This window comes from Ranitomeya imitator, chromosome 4, assembly GCF_032444005.1.
Source record: "Ranitomeya imitator isolate aRanImi1 chromosome 4, aRanImi1.pri, whole genome shotgun sequence".
In the NCBI taxonomy this organism is placed as follows: domain Eukaryota; kingdom Metazoa; phylum Chordata; class Amphibia; order Anura; family Dendrobatidae; genus Ranitomeya; species Ranitomeya imitator.
In genome coordinates this window covers 218,014,102-218,031,634 of record NC_091285.1, presented here as the reverse complement: position 1 = coordinate 218,031,634, position 17,533 = coordinate 218,014,102, and the positions used below count along the sequence as shown (strand labels likewise).

General features: G+C 43.6%; 1 protein-coding gene across 5 annotated transcripts in view; it reads right to left on the bottom strand.

Annotated features, from left to right (window-relative positions):
* ATP2B1 (ATPase plasma membrane Ca2+ transporting 1) overlaps positions 1-17,533 on the bottom strand; it is a 207,982-nt gene that overhangs the window by 59,658 nt on the left and 130,791 nt on the right. For all 5 annotated transcript variants that reach the window (XM_069764375.1, XM_069764378.1, XM_069764373.1 and 2 more), the window contains exons 4-6: positions 16,551-16,805; positions 16,354-16,479; positions 12,065-12,196 (exon numbers count right to left, since the gene is read on the bottom strand). In XM_069764375.1, the coding sequence (XP_069620476.1) occupies positions 12,065-12,196; positions 16,354-16,479; positions 16,551-16,805 (513 nt within the window). The remainder of the gene's footprint in view (positions 1-12,064; positions 12,197-16,353; positions 16,480-16,550; positions 16,806-17,533) is intronic.

Genomic DNA, 17,533 nt, shown 5'->3' with positions numbered 1-17,533 from the left:
AAGGAGAAATTTGACCCCAAAAGTTGTTGTACAGTTTCTCCTGAGTACGCTGATACCCCATATGTGGGGGTAAACCACAGTTTGGGCACATGTCGGGGCTCGGAAGTCAAGTAGTGACATTTTGAAATGCAGACTTTGATGGAATGCTCTGCGGGCGTTACGTTGCGTTTGCAGAGCCCCTGATGTGGCTAAACAGTAGAAACCCCCCACAAGTGACCCCATTTTAGAAACTAGACCCCGAAAGGAACTTATCTAGATGTGAGGTGAGCACTTTGAACCCCCAAGTGCTTCACAGAAGTTTATAACACAGAGCAGTGAAAATAATAAATACGTTTTCTTTCCTCAAAAATAATTTTTTAGCCCAGAATTTTTTATTTTCCCAAGGGTTACAGGAGAAATTGGACCCCAAAAGTTGTTGTCCAGTTTCTCCTGAGTACGCTGATACCCCATATGTGGGGGTAAACCACTGTTTGGGCACACGTCGGGGCTCAGAAGGGAAGTAGTGACTTTTGAAATGCAGACTTTGATGGAATGGTCTGCGGGCGTCACGTTGCGTTTGCAGAGCCCCTGGTGTGCCTAAACAGTAGAAACCCCCCACAAGTGACCCCATTTTGGAAACTAGACCCCCCAAGGAACTTATCTAGATATGTGGTGAGCACTTTGAACCCCCAAGTGCTTCACAGACGTTTACAACGCAGAGCCGTGAAAATAAAAAATCATTTTTCTTTCCTCAAAAATGATGTTTTAGCAAGCAATTTTTTATTTTCTCAAGGGTAACAGGAGAAATTGGACCCCAGTAATTGTTGCCCAGTTTGTCCTGAGTACGCTGATACCCCATATGTGGGGGTAAACCACTGTTTGGGCACATGTCGGGGCTCGGAAGTCAAGTAGTGACGTTTTGAAATGCAGACTTTGATGGAATGGTCTGCGGGCGTCACGTTGCGTTTGCAGAGCCCCTGGTGTGCCTAAACAGTAGAAACCCCCCACAAGTGACCCCATTTTGGAAACTAGACCCCCCAAGGAACTTATCTAGATATGTGGTGAGCACTTTGAACCCCCAAGTGCTTCACAGACGTTTACAACGCAGAGCCGTGAAAATAAAAAATCATTTTTCTTTCCTCAAAAATGATGTTTTAGCAAGCAATTTTTTATTTTCTCAAGGGTAACAGGAGAAATTGGACCCCAGTAATTGTTGCCCAGTTTGTCCTGAGTACGCTGATACCCCATATGTGGGGGTAAACCACTGTTTGGGCACACGTCGGGGCTCGGAAGGGAAGGAGCACCATTTGACTTTTTGAATGAAAGATTGGCTGGAATCAATGGTGGCGCCATGTTGCGTTTGGAGACCCCTGATGTGCCTAAACAGTGGAAACCCCTCAATTCTAACGCCAACACACCCCTAACCCTTATCCCAACTGTAGCCGTAACCCTAACCACAACCCTAACCGCAACACACCCCTAACCACAACCCTAACCCCAACACACCCCTAACCCTAACCACAACCCTAATTCCAACCCAACCCTAACCCTAAGGCTATGTACCCACGTTGCGGATTCGTGTGAGATTTTTCCGCACCATTTTTGAAAAATCCGCGGGTAAAAGGCACTGCGTTTTACCTGCGGATTTACTGCGGATTTCACCTGCGGATTCCTATTGAGGAATAGGTGTAAAACGCTGCGGAATCCGCACAAAGAATTGACATGCTGCGGAAAATACAACGCAGCGTTTCCGTGCGGTATTTTCCGCACCATGGGCACAGCGGATTTGGTTTTCCATAGGTTTACATGGTACTGTAAACCTGATGGAACACTGCTGCGGATCCGCAGCGGCCAATCCGCTGCGGATCCGCAGCCAAATCCGCACCGTGTGCACATAGCCTAATTCTAAAGGTATGTGCACACGCTTCGGAAAACGCTGCGGATCCGCAGCAGTTTCCCATGAGTTTACATTTCAATGTAAACCTATGGGAAACAAAAATCGCTGTACACATGCTGCGGAAAAACTGCACGGAAACGCAGCGGTTTACATTCCGCAGCATGTCACTTCTTTCTGCGGATTCCACAGCGGTTTTACAACTGCTCCAATAGAAAATCGCAGTTGTAAAACCGCAGTGAAATGCGCAGAAAAACCGCGGTAAATCTGCCATAAATCCGCAGCGGTTTAGCACTGCGGATTTATCAAATCCGCTGCGGAAAAATCCGCAGAGGACCAGAATACGTGTGCACATACCGAAACCCTAACCCTACCCCTAACCCTACCCCTAACCCTACCCCTACCCCTAACCCTACCCCTAACCCTACCCCTAACCCTACCCCTAACCCTACCCCTAACCCTACCCCTAACCCTAACCCTACCCCTAACCCTACCCCTAACCCTAACCCTAGTTCTAACTCCAACCTTAGTGAAAAAAAAAAAAAATTCTTTATTTTATTATTGTCCCTATCTATGGGGGACAAATGGGGGGGGTCATTTACGGTTTTTTTATTTTGACCACTGTGATAGATTATATCACAGTGATCAAAATTCACATTGGAACGAATCTGCCGGCCGGCAGATTCGGCGGGCGCACTGCGCATGCGCCCGCCATTTTGGAACATGGCGGCGCTCGGGGAAGAAGACGGACGGGACCCCGCCAGGATCGGTAAGTATAAGGGGGGGAGATCAGGGCACAGGGGGGGGAGATCAGGGCACGGGGGGGCGTCGGAGCACGGGGGGGGAGGGATCGGAGCATGGGGGAGAGTGATCGGTGTGCGGGCGGGTGGATCGGTGTGCAGGGGGGGTGGATCGGTGTGCAGGGGGGGTGGTTCGGAGCACGGGGGGGGATCGGAGTGCGGGGGGGTTTGATTGGAGCACGGGGGGGTGTGATTGGAGCACGGGGGGAGCGGGCAGGAGGACGGGGGAGCGGAGCACAGGACGGAGGGGAGCGGACCACAGATCGGGGGGCTGGGGGGGGCGATCGGAGGGGTGGGGTGGGGGCACATTAGTATTTCCAGCCATGGCCGATGATATTGCAGCATCGGCCATGGCTGGATTGTAATATTTCACCATTTTTTTAGGTGAAATATTACAAATCGCTCTGATTGGCAGTTTCACTTTCAACAGCCAATCAGAGCGATCGTAGCCACGAGGGGGTGAAGCCACCCCCCCTGGGCTAAACTACCACTCCCCCTGTCCCTGCAGATCGGGTGAAATGGGAGTTAACCCTTTCACCCGGCCTGCAGGGACGCGATCTTTCTGTGACACAGCATATGCGTCACAGGTCGGATTGGCACCGACTTTCATGACGCATACGCTGTGTCACAGGTCGGGAAGGGGTTAAGAAAAAAAAAATAGAAATTTGAGAAAAATGTTAAAAAATAGCAATTTTCAAAATTTCAATGATTACCCCTTTAACCCCTTCCCGACCTTTGACGCATACGCTGCGTCATGAAAGTCGGTGCCATTCCGACCCATGACGCAGCATATGCGTCATGGAAAGATCGCGTCCCTGCAGGCCGGGTGAAAGGGTTAACTCCCATTTCACCCGATCTGCAGGGACAGGGGGAGTGGTAGTTTAGCCCAGGGGGGGTGGCTTCACCCCCTCGTGGCTACGATCGCTCTGATTGGCTGTTGAAAGTGAAACTGCCAATCAGAGCGATTTGTAATATTTCACCTAAAAAACTGGTGAAATATTACAATCCAGCCATGGCCGATGCTGCAATATCATCGGCCATGGCTGGAAACACTTATGTGCACCCACCCCACCCCTCCGATCGCCCCCCCACCCCCCCGATCTGTGGTCCGCTCCCCTCCGTCCTGTGCTCCGCTCCCCCGTCCTCCTGTCCGCTTCCCCGTGCACCAATCACACCCCCTGTGCTGCAATCAAACCCCCCCGCACTCCGATCCCCCCCCCCGCACACAGCGACCCCCCCCCCCCCGTGCTCCGATCCACCCCCCCCGCACAGCGATCCCTCACCCCGTGCTCCAATCCTTCCCCGTGCTCCAATCCTCCCTCCCGTGTTCCGATCCACCCCCCCCCATGATCCGATCCACCCCCCCGTGCTCCGACGCCCCCCCCGTGCCCTGATCTCCCCCCCTTATACTTACCTGGCCGCCCGAGGTCCGTCCGTCTTCTTTCCTGGGCGCCGCCATCTTCCAAAATGGCGGGCGCATGTGCAGTGCGCCCGCCGAATCTGCCGGCCGGCAGATTCGTTCCAGAGTGAATTTTGATCACTGAGATATATCCTATCTCAGTGATCAAAATAAAAAAAATAGTAAATGACCCCCCCCTTTGTCACCCCCATAGATAGGGACAATAAAAAAAATAAAGAATTTTTTTTTTTTTCACTAAGGTTGGGGTAAGAACTAGGGTTAGGGTTAGGGGTAGGGTTAGGGGTAGGGTTAGGGGTAGGGTTAGGGGTAGGGGTAGGGTTAGGGCTAGGGTTAGGGGTAGGGTTAGGGCTAGGGTTAGGGTTAGGGTTAGGGGTAGGGTTAGGGCTAGGGTTAGGGTTTCGGTATGTGCACACGTATTCTGGTCCTATGCGGATTTTTCCGCAGCGGATTTGAAAAATCCACAGTGCTAAACCGCTGCCGATTTATCGTGGATTTACCGCGGTTTTTCTGCGCATTTCACTGCGGTTTTACAACTGCGATTTTCTATTGGAGCAGTTCTAAAACCGCTGCGGAATCCGCAGAAAGAAGTGACATGCTGCGGAATGTAAACCGCTGCGTTTCCGTGCAGTTTTTCCGCAGCATGTGTACAGCGATTTTTGGTTCCCATAGGTTCACATTGAACTGTACACTCATGGGAAACTGCTGCGGATCCGCAGCGTTTTCCGCAGCGTGTGCACATACCTTTAGAATTAGGCCATGTGCACACGGTGCGGATTGGCCGCTGCGGATTCGCAGCAGTGTTCCATCAGGTTTACAGTACCATGTAAACATATGGAAAACCAAATCCGCTGTGCCCATGGTGCAGAAAATACCGCGCGGGAACGCTGCGTTGTATTTTCCGCAGCATGCCAATTCTTTGTGCGGATTCCGCAGCGTTTTACACCTGTTCCTCAATAGGAATCCACAGGTGAAATCCGCACAAAAAACACTGGAAATCCACGGTAAATCCACAGGTAAAACGCAGTGCTTTTACCCGCGGATTTTTCAAAAATGATGCTGAAAAATCTCATACGAATCCGCAACGTTGGCACATAGCCTTAGAGTTGGGTTGGAATTAGGGTTGTGGTTAGGGTTAGGGGTGTGTTGGGGTTAGGGTTGTGGTTAGGGGTGTGTTGGGGTTAGGGTTGTGATTAGGGTTACGGCTACAGTTGGGATAAGGGTTAGGGGTGTGTTGGAGGTAGAATTGAGGGGTTTCCACTGTTTAGGCACTTCAGGGGGTCTCCAAACGCAACATGGCGCCACCATTGATTCCAGCCAATCTTGTATTCAAAAATTCAAATGGTGCTCCCTCACTTCCGAACCCCGACGTGTGCCCAAACAGTGGTTTACCCCCACATATGGGGTACCAGCATACTCAGGACAAACTGCGCAACAATTACTGGGGTCCAACTTCTCCTGTTACCCTTGAGAAAATAAAAAATTGCTTGCTAAAACATCATTTTTGAGGAAAGAAAAATGATTTTTTATTTTCACGGCTCTGCGTTGTAAACGTCTGTGAAGCACTTGGGGGTTCAAAGTGCTCACCACATATCTAGATAAGTTCCTTGGGGGGTCTAGTTTCCAAAATGGGGTCACTTGTGGGGGGTTTCTACTGTTTAGGCACACCAGGGGCTCTGCAAACGCAACATGACGCCCGCAGACCATTCCATCAAAGTCTGCATTTCAAAAGTCACTACTTCCCTTCTGAGCCCCCACGTGTGCCCAAACAGTGGTTTACCCCCACACATGGGGCATCAGCGTACTCAGGAGAAACTGGACAACAACTTTTGTGGTCCAATTTCTCCTGTAACCCTTAGGAAAATAAAAAATTCTGGGCTAAAAAATTATTTTTGAGGAAAGAAAACGTATTTATTATTTTCACGGCTCTGCGTTATAAACTTCTGTAAAGCACTTGGGGGTTGAAAGTGCTCACCACACATCTAGATAAGTTCCTTTGGGGGTCTAGTTTCCAAAATGGGGTCACTTGTGGGGGGTTTCTACTGTTTAGGCACACCAGGGGCTCTGCAAACGCAATGTGACGCCCGCAGACCATTCCATCAAAGTCTGCATTTCAAAAGTCACTACTTCCCTTCTGAGCCCCCACGTGTGCCCAAACAGTGGTTTACCCCCACACATGGGGTATCAGCGTACTCAGGAGAAACTGGACAACAACTTTTGTGGTCCAATTTCTCCTGTAACCCTTGGGAAAATAAAAAATTCTGGGCTAAAAAATTATTTTTGAGGAAAGAAAACGTATTTATTATTTTCACTGCTCTGTGTTATGAACTTCTGTGAAGCACTTGGGGGTTCAAAGTGCTCACCTCACATCTAGATAAGTTCCTTTCGGGGTCTAGTTTCCAAAATGGGGTCACTTGTGGGGGGTTTCTACTGTTTAGCCACATCAGGGGCTCTGCAAACGCAACGTGACGCCCGCAGAGCATTCCATCAAAGTCTGCATTTCAAAACGTCACTACTTCACTTCCGAGCCCCAGCATGTGCCTAAACAGTGGTTTACCCCCACATATGGGGTATCAGCGTACTCAGGAGAAACTGGACAACAACTTTTGGGGTCAAATTTCTCCTGTTACCCTTGGGAAAATAAAAAATTGCGGGCTAAAATTCATTTTTGAGAAAATAATTTTTTTTTTTTATTTTCATGGCTCTGCGTTATAAACTTCTGTGAAGCACTTGAGGGTTCAAAGTGCTCACTACACATCTAGATTAGTTCCTTTGGGGGTCTAGTTTCCAAAATGGGGTAATTTGTGGGGGATCTCCAATGTTTAGGCACACAGGGGCTCTCCAAACGCGACATGGTGTCCGCTAATGATTGGAGCTAATTTTCCATTTAAAAAGCCAAATGGCGTGCCTTCCCTTCTGAGCCCTGCCGTGCGCCCAAACAGTGGTTTACCCCCACATATGGGGTATCTGCATACTCAGGACAAACTGGACAACAACATTTGTGGTCCAATTTCTCCTATTACCATTGGCAAAATAGGAAATTCCAGGCTAAAAAATCATTTTTGAGAAAAGAAAAATTATTTTTTATTTTCATGGCTCTGCATTATAAACTTCTGTGAAGCACCTGGGGGTTTAAAGTGCTCAGTATGCATCTAGATAAGTTCCTTGGGGGGTCTAGTTTCCAAAATGGGGTCACTTGTGGGGGAGCTCCATTGCATAGGCACACAGGGGCTCTCCAAATGCGACATGGTGTCCGCTAACAATTGGAGCTAATTTTCCATTCAAAAAGTTAAAAGGCGCGCCTTCCCTTCCGAGCCCTGCCGTGTGCCCAAACAGTGGTTTACCCCCACATATGAGGTATCGGCGTACTCGGGAGAAATTGCTCAACAAATTTTAGGATCCATTTTATCCTATTGCCCATGTGAAAATGAAAAAATTGAGGCGAAAATAAATTTTTTGTGAAAAAAAAGTACTTTTTCATTTTTACGGATCAATTTGTGAAGCACCTGAGGGTTTAAAGTGCTCACTAGGCATCTAGATAAGTTCCTTGGGGGGTCCAGTTTCCAAAATGGGGTCACTTGTGGGGGAGCTCCAATGTTTAAGCACACAGGGTCTCTCCAAACGCGACATGGTGTCCGCTATCGATGGAGATAATTTTTCATTCAAAAAGTCAAATGGCGCTCCTTCCCTTCCGAGCCTTACCATGTGCCCAAACAGTGGTTTACCCCCACATGTGAAGTATCGGTGTACTCAGGAGAAATTGCCAAACAAATTTTAGGATCCATTTTATCCTGTTGTCCATGTGAAAATGAAAAAATTGAGGCTAAAAGAATTTTTTTGTGAAAAAAAAGTACTTTTTCATTTTTACGGATCAATTTGTGAAGCACCTGGGGGTTTAAAGGGCTCACTATGCATCTAGATAAGTTCCTTGGGGCGTCTAGTTTCCAAAATGGGGTCACTTGTGGGGGAGCTCCAATTTTTAGGCACACGGGGGCTCTCCAAATGTGACATGGTGTCCGCTAAAGAGTGCAGCCAATTTTTCATTCAAAAAGTCAAATGGCGCTCCTTCCCTTCCAAGCCCTGCCGTGCGCCCGAACAGTGGTTTACCCCCACATATGAGGTATCGGCGTACTCAGGACAAATTGGACAACAACGTACGTGGTTCAGTTTCTCCTTTTACCATTGGGAAAATAAAAAAATTGTTGCTGAAAAATCATTTTTGTGACTAAAAAGTTAAATGTTCATTTTTTCCTTCCATGTTGCTTCTGCTGCTGTGAAGCACCTGAAGGGTTAATAAACTTCTTGAATGTGGTTTTGTGCACCTTGAGGGGTGCAGTTTTTAGAATGGTGTCACTTTTGGGTATTTTCAGCCATATAGACCCCTCAAACTGACTTCAAATGTGAGGTGGTCCCTAAAAAAAATGGTTTTGTAAATTTCGTTGTAAAAATGAGAAATCGCTGGTCAAATTTTAACCCTTATAACTTCCTAGCAAAAAAAAATTTTGTTTCCAAAATTGTGCTGATGTAAAGTAGACGTGTGGGAAATGTTATTTATTAACTATTTTGTGTCACATAACTCTCTGGTTTAACAGAATAAAAATTCAAAATGTGAAAATTGCGAAATTTTCAAAATTTTCGCCAAATTTCCGTTTTTATCACAAATAAACACAGAATTTATTGACCTAAATTTACCACTAACATGAAGCCCAATATGTCACGAAAAAACAATCTCAGAACCGCTAGGATCCATTGAAGCGTTCCTGAGTTATTACCTCATGAAGGGACACTGGTCAGAATTGCAAAAAACGGCAAGGTCTTTAAGGTCAAAATAGGCTGGGTCATGAAGGGGTTAATCCAGAGGGTCATACCATAGCAAACCATTAATAAACAACATTTCCCACATGTCTGCTTTACAGCAACACCATTTGTAAAATGTTATTTTATTTTGTTAGCATTTTAGGAGGTTTAAAAATGTAGCTGCAATTTTTCATTTTTTCAAGAAAACTTACAAAGTTAATTTTTTTAGGGACTTATCCAGGTTTGAAGTGCCTTTGGGGTCCCATATATTGGAAACCCCCCAAAAGTGATAATATTTTAGAAACAGCACCCCCTGACTTATTGAAAACTGCCATCAGGTAGTTTATTAACCCTTCAGGTGCTTTTCAGGAATTAATGCAAAGTGACATGACAAATGAAAATGTGCACTTTTACCACCTAAATGTCTCTAACTTCTGAACAGGTTACAACAGCCGTCAGACTCTAAGGCCGCTACTTGGTCATGAATTGCTATGGCAAACATCAGGACCACACAGTCATGATCTGAGGGCACCAATCGGGATAAAGAGGAAGCCCCCACACTCTGTTAACCATTTATAATGATGTAATCACTATTGACAGCAGCATCTAAGGGGTTAAACAGATTTGGACGGCGCAAACACTGATCGTGGCTGATGCAGCAAGTTGTCAGCGATAGTGTACAGCCGACAGCTGCTGGATTGTCACCTGTAGGGGAAGGCTATGCTCTGAGGTCAGTAAAAAGACGTATTGGATGTCATTAAGGGGTTAATGCCTCATGAAAGATCATGCGCTAATGGGGGTAGGTCCACAATGTGTGAAACAAAAACAGAAAGTGCGTAAAAAATAAGAAAAGAAAAAGCCAAGATCAATCCTGATCGCTGTTAGTAACCCCTCTTTAATTGTTACAGAAAGGAGAACATTCTAAAAAATGTATTCCAACGGTCCTTTGTGGTAAAAAAAAAAAAAAAAAAAGGGGGGGAACGTGAAAGACAAAAAGAAAAATAAATGCATCTACACCTTTATACCTTATATTTGTTGCTGCATTCCTAAGAAGTCAACATTTTAATTTATATGCAAACGGTGTTAGGTGCTTAGAAAACTATCCAAACCTCCACCTCCCAAGGTTGTTTCCATGCCCTAATCCAGCCTCTTTGGCTTCATTGATAGCTCATCAAGAGTGTGATATCAAGCTCAAAGTAAGGGAATCAGACAAACTAACAGATAAACTATCAATGAAGCCTCAATATTTACTCTTCCCGGGAGCCGCAGACTTGGAGTCATGCAGGTATGCCAGGAGCAATTACAGTCATGCTCACAACACATAGCATTGGCTGTAAGCGAGCTGTGGCCCAGACTGACAACTGGCTGTGCACTGATAAACCGTAGAGTCAGCTGTCACTCAGTGTTGGGTCGTGCTTACAGAGGCCGCTCTCAGTGATGTGACTAATTGCTCCGAGCATGTCTGCATGATGGGAAAGCTGATGGCTCCCGGGAGAAATTACATTCATATTAACCTGGATGCTGTACTTTCAGTACTACCACTGGGCGCCTTCATAATGCTAATAACCTTTAAGTTCATTGAAATGGCAGTGACCATTTAATGAGGAATTCACTACTGTAACAGCTACAGTGCCGGCAAAAAAAAAAAAATCTTCAAAAGTTCAGTGAAACCACAAAATCTTAATATTCAAGTGGATTCAAGTGTTTTATTGTGGATATTTTATTACAAATAGTATTTTGTCACGTCACCCTTACATTTTATCACCATCTGCAGTCGTTTAGGCATGGATTCAGCACCCCACACCATCACACTGTCAGGGTGTTTAACAGTCTTATCTGTATATTTTGGGTTATACCGGGACACGGTACTCGGACGACGTACAACCTTTGAGCCTCCCCTGACAAGCCTGAAAGTGCTCTCATCACTAAACATCACTTTCTTCCACTCTTCAGATGTCCAATCTTGATATTTCTTACAAAAGACAAGCCTTTTCTTCTTCATTGCTGCTGTGAGCAGGGGCTTCTTTGCGGCACGACAACTTGGTAGACCCAGGTCCTTCTGCAGGCGGTGACGAATTGTCCTAGTTGCGATGTTCTGGAGGAGCATAGGGTACTTGTTTTTCAGTTCAACAGCAGTTATAGAAGGATGTAACATCACTTCACGCTTCAGAAGCTTATCAGTCCTTGGTGAAGTCTTCTTAGGTGCGCCAGAGCCCAACTTCCTCTGCGGCACCATCCCAGGAGGCAATGATGCCGCCGACCGCTTCAGTTGATAAATTGCTTCTCTTGACACTCCCAGATCTCTAGCTACAGCAATCACTGAATCCCCCTTCTCGAACAGAGTCAAGGCATGGGATTTCTCTTCCATTTTAACCTTCTTTCGACCCATTGTGGGAGATAATAAAAAACTGAGGGAGATAATAGACTGCCTAATAGCAAAACTGGCTGAGCTGCACATAACCAATCAGAGTGCAGCTTTCGCTTTACCAGAGAAGTGAAAACTGAGCGTTGATTGGTTGATATTTGCAGTAAAGCCAGCTTTAATATTAGACAGTTTTTTATTATCTCCCCCATTGTGTACACTTTTAAAAAGTGAAATTATGATGTGGATTTTACATGTAAAGTTTTTTTTTGCTGCGCAAGTGTAAAGATTTTTTTTGCCGGCACTGTATATGCCAACCAGTGCCACAGCTCTGCAAGTGCAACTAAAAAAAAACACAGTATGTAAACTTAAGTAAAAGGGCTGCTACTAGTGAAATTTTGCAAAGATTGTATTTACACCAATCTGAAAGTTTCATTCTTTCACGATATATAAATGCATATTACAAGATGGCATCAAAGGGGGTCTAGGTGCAAGAGAAGCACAATTTGTAAAACAAAAAAATGATCCATATGTTATTCATGGCACCACCATTATTTGTTAAAAAATATTCAATCTCTTAATATTGATTGTTGAGAAATCATTTTACAAGAGACTCCATCTCTACATAGAAAATTAGTTCAATCAATTCTAACAATTGTGCTTACATGTTGTAAAGTTAGTGTGGTGCTGTACAACAGAGAACCTAACAAAGGGATTAGTGCAGGTAAATGGCCGATGTAAATGAGCACTGAGCAGTTGGCCATAATAGCGGTTATAAAAAAATTGCCTAATTTTATAGATGATGTGATACATACTTTTCTTTTCCTTCTTTTCTTTTTCTTCTTCATTCTCTCCAGCTCCAAGTAAAGTGAATATAATTCCAGTCTGAGAATTCACTCCAATTGCAGTGACAACCATTTTTCCAGATCCTTCCATAACATGCGTACCTTTAAAAAGAGAAGAAAATTGAAAAGAAATTTAATTTCAAACCTTAGTTTTAAACTGTAGGCTAAGGCAAAGATTCTAATCTCTTGGAATAGAAGAGCTAAAGCCAGTAATAAAGTGAGGCTTGCAAGGGAGACCCAAAGCAGTAAAAAAGGATTTGGGGTTATTTCAAAGGCAAAAAAGTCAAAGATGTTACAGGATTTTTACAGGATGAAAAGGGTGAAGTGGTCCAAAATGATGTTGAGAAGGATAAACTTTTAAACTCCTACTTTGCATGTGTTCTTTAAGAAAGCAATTGTAACCAACTGATCTTCACGGTGACATCGAAGGAACACACTACCAATAAACAGGTGAGGTAACACTGAGCTAATTTAAATGAATTTAAATCTCCTGGTCAAGATGAATTACATCCTAAGGTACTGAAACTTAGCCGAGGAATTTGCAGAACCACTAGCCAGAATCCTTGAGAACAGGAAGAGTCCGAGAATATTATTGAAGGGCAAATGTTATCTATATCTTGAAAAAAAGTAAAGAACACGGAGCCAGGAAATTACAGGCCAGTGAGTCTTACTTCTATACAAAGAAAAATCTTTGAGCAAATTATTAAACAGCATGTATGCAAGTACTTGAAAAATAATACAGTAATTAACCAGGGCCAGCATGGGTGTGTAGCAAACAAGTAATGCAAACTAATCTAATTTCCTTCTATGATGGAATCAATGACTAAGTAGGTCAGGAAAATGCAGTAGATATAGTATATCTTGACTTCAGCAAAGCATTTGATAAAGTATCTCATACTATCCTTATTGAAAAAATGACCAAGCATGGGATTGACAAGAGTACAGTTAGGTGGATTCATAACTGGCTCAGTTATCATACTCAGAGTGTCAATAAATGGTTGCACATCCAATTGGAAGAGTGTTTCAAGAGGGGGTACCACAAGGCTCTGTCCTGGTCCCAGTGTTAAACATTTTTAAGCGATCTATATAAGGAAACTGAAAGTAAACTAATAAAATTTGCAGATAATGCAAAGCTAGGAGGGATAGCAAACACTAGAGAAGACAGGGAAACTATTCAGAAGGATCTAGATAAGCTTGAACGATGGACAGCGACCAGGAATGGTATTTAACAGGTAGGAATGCAAAATTTTACATCTGGGCAAAAAAATCGGAAATTACAGCTACAGAATGGCAGGAATAGAACTAAACATGATTGAAAAAGACATGTATAATAAATCACAGACTGTATGAGTCAACAGTGTGATGCAGAAGCAAAAAAGGCAAATACAGTTCTAAGATGTATTAAGAGAAGCAGAGAGTCTAGATCACGTGAAGTAATTATCCCACTCTACTCCTCCTTGGTCAGGCTTCATCTGGAATACGGTGTCCAGTTCTGGGCACCACATTTTAAAAAAAGACATTGAAAAACTGAGGCAAATTCAGATTAGAACTACCAGGGTGGTGAGCGGACTGCAAAGTATGTCCTATGAGGAACGGTTAAAGGATCTGGGAAATGTTTAACTTGCAAAAAAGAAGACTGAGAGGAGACTTAACAGCTGTCTACAAATATCTGAAGGGGTGTCACAGTGTAGAGCGATCATCATTCTAATTTGCACATGTAAACACAAGAAGCAATGGAATGAAACTGAAAAAGGGAGAAGATACAGATTAGATATTAGCAGAAGCTTTTTAACAGTGAGGGTGATCAATGAGTGGAACAAGCTGCCAATGGAAGTCTTCGAACATAGGCTGAACAGAGTGAATCCTGCGCTGCATTAATCAGGAGGTTGGACACGATGAGCTTTGAGGTCCCTACCAACTAACATTCTATGATTCTTTCCATCATGATGGCGATAATGGTTGCAGTGAGCATGCTTCTTAGTGAAAAGTACTTTATAGCCACCCGCTCTTCATCGCACCTGTGCAGAAAATACAAATTATGCACTATGGACCAGCTCTTTGCTCGATCATCTAAACTAACAGCACATATCACTGTACCCCTTCATAGTCAATGGACACAGTAACCAGGACTTCTTCATTTACTAAGCCCTTTTAAAACTACTTTAGGACCGCCCATAGCCTTTAAACATGAGTGAGCCTCAATACTTTTGCACTGACGTTTTAAAACCTCAATGAAGACTAAACGGATTGTGCTGCCAAGTACTATGAGACACAGCTCTGCTATTCAGGCAAGACACTTAACTGGGACATATTTTAAAAAAAAGAATGCCATGAAAAGGATATAGTGTGTGTGTGTGTGTGTGTGTGTGTGTGTGTGTGTGTGTGTGTGTGTGTGTGTGTGTGTGTGTGTGTGTGAGAGAGTGTGAGTGAGAGAGTGTGTGAGTGAGTGAATGTTTGTACATACAGCTGAAATCATCAGTTTACATTCACTATATAAAAAGACATGTTTTTCTCAATATCTTACCATAATTATTAATATTTGCCAAATGCCAGAATAATGACAGAGAGAGAATGTTTTAAGGCATTTTATTACTTACTGCAAAGTAAAAGTTTAGATACATTTCATGAGTATTTGGTTCCATTTCCCTTAAACTGAATGACTTGGATGTTTGGGATATCCTTTCACAAGCTTCTCACAATAGCTGGTCGTAATTTGGGCCCATTCCTGCTGACAAAACTGGTGTAACTGATCCAGTTTTGTAGGTCGCCTTGCTCGCTACCTTTTCCGCTTTGCCCATAAATTTTCAATAGGATTGAGATCAGGGCTTGGTGATGGCCACTCCAAAACATTGGCTTTGTTATCATTATACCACTTTGTTACCATTTTAGCAGTATGCTTCGGGTCATTGTCCATTTGGAAGACCCATTTCCATCAAGCTTAAACTTTCTGGCTGATGTCTTGAGATGTTGCTTCACTATTGCCACAATCTTTTCTCATGATACCATCTATTTTGTGAAATGCACCAGTCCCTCTTACAGCAAAACAACCCCACAACATGATGCTGCCACCCCGTGTTTCACAGTTGGGATGGTGTTCTTAGGCTTCCAAGCTTCTCCCTTATTCCTCCAAACATAATGATGGTCACTATGCCCAAAGTTCAATTTTAGTTTCATCAGACCACAATATCGGTCTCCAAAAATTAAGGTATTTGTTCCTGTGTGCATTTGCAAACATTAATCTGGCTTTTTATGTTTCTTTTGGAGTAATGGCTTCTTCTCGACAGAGTGGCCTTTCAGCTCATGTTGATACAGTACTTGTTTCACTGTGGATATTGACACAATGTTACCAGCTTCCGCCATCATCTTCACAAGGTCTTTTGCTTTTGTCCTTGGGTTGATATGCACATGTGGGACCAAAGTACGTTCATCTCTGGGACACAACCAGTCACCTTCCTAAGCTATTTGATGTCTGGACATTCCCATTTTGTTTGTACAGGTAAATGACTTATACAAGTCCACAATTCTCTTTCTGATATCTTGACAGATTTCTTGAAACTTTCCCATGATGCTACACAAAGAAGCAGTATGTTTCAGGTGTGCATTAAAATACATCCACAGGTGTGTCTCTAACTCAGATGCTGCCATAAAACCCATCAGAAGTTTCCAAACACATGACATCAACATATGGGCAGTCCAGAATTGTTTAAAAGCATAGTAATCTTAATAATAATAATAATAATAAAGTAATCTTAGTATTTGTAAACTTTTAACTTTGCAGTAATAAAAATGCCTTAAAACATTTTCTCTCATTCTGGCATTTGTCAAATAATAATAATTATGGTACTCCTTATTAACCTAAAATGGGAAAAGTTTATTCCGACTTCATGTCAAACTATTTGTTTCAACTGTACATTAAAAAAAAAAAAAACACAAGTAAGCTGCTGGATTCTAGGGGTATGCCCACATGTTGAGTTTTTGCAGCATTTTACTGTGCCAGCAAAGTGAATGATTTCAGAAATCTCATGCAAAGGTGTCTTTTTTTTCTAAATCTGCAGCATATGAATTCTTTCAGATTTTTTTCACCTTTTCTAATGAATGGGGGGAAAAAACATCAAAAGTGAGGTTTTTTTTATGCAGCATTTTTCCTGTTAAGAGACACGACTTTGGTACAGAATTGACTGCGAACACTTAACGTGTGCACATACTCCAAGACTGCATGATTACCATTACAGCAAAAACCATGAACTAGAATAACCTACCAGACAGCAGAAGGGGGTCTTTCTGCAGGGTTTTCTTAACATGATCAGATTCTCCAGTTAATGAACTCTCATCAATCTTAAGATCATTCCCCTGAATAAGAACTCCATCCGCAGGCAAAAGATCACCTATAACAGAAGAAAAACAGAGTAGGTCCCAGGTAGTCTACACTAAGTCAGTGAAGCACACGCTTTCTTACCGTATTTAATTTGGGCAATGTCTCCAACTACTATATCTGCTACTGGAATTTGGATGACTTGACCTCCACGCACAACTGTAAATTTCTGCTCTTGTTCAATCCGGCTTTGCAGCCCTCGGAACTGCTTTTCTTTACTCCAGTCATTGAAAGCAGTTACCAACACCACACATACAACTGACACAAGGATAGCACCTCCTTCAATCCAACCGGCTTCACCTTCTTCCTCCTCCACAGCACCACTGGCTGCGCCGCACACTGAAAAGAGGTTAGAAACAAAATGTATACAGTAATCTCGTGATCATGGGCTCAGCTATTCACAACCATGCAATAGAAAGCTTTCGAGTACAAGCTAGTATTTTAACATGATGCGGTCAATTTTTTATAAAATTTGTGCCCATCAGAGTGCTGAAGTGAAAAGAAATCCATCCTTAGTTGCAAGACCCGCTAGTATGAACATTGGCAGTATTCCATATTTTAGCACTAGTTCAGACACACTATTACAGTATGTTTTACACCCGTTTATGGTAATGTAGTAGAAATTTACACATGCAGCCCAGGCACTCCTCTACTTTCCCTCTATTTTCAGTTGGCATCTCCAATGGGCTCCTAGGGGGTCAAACATTTATGTCCAAACATCTTTAAAGGGGTTGTTCCATGGACAAAGCACTTTTTAATTAGTAGAAATTGGAATAATAGCAAGTGTCACAAACGGATGTATTAAGAAATAAAATGTTCCTGCGCGGAGATAATCTTATAAATGTGCCCCTGCTTTGCCTGACCTTGAAGGGACATGGTCTGATCATATCACAGCTCCTGGGCAGGGAGGAAGCAAAAGACTATGCAGACAGGACAGCATGGGATCACAGCTGATTCTTTTAGGAGTTAAAATGTTTTTAAACAGGCAGAGGAATGTCTTAATTGGCAGAAAGCAAAATCTGTGCTCCCATGCTGTACCGTCTATATACTCTTTTGCGTCCTCCCCT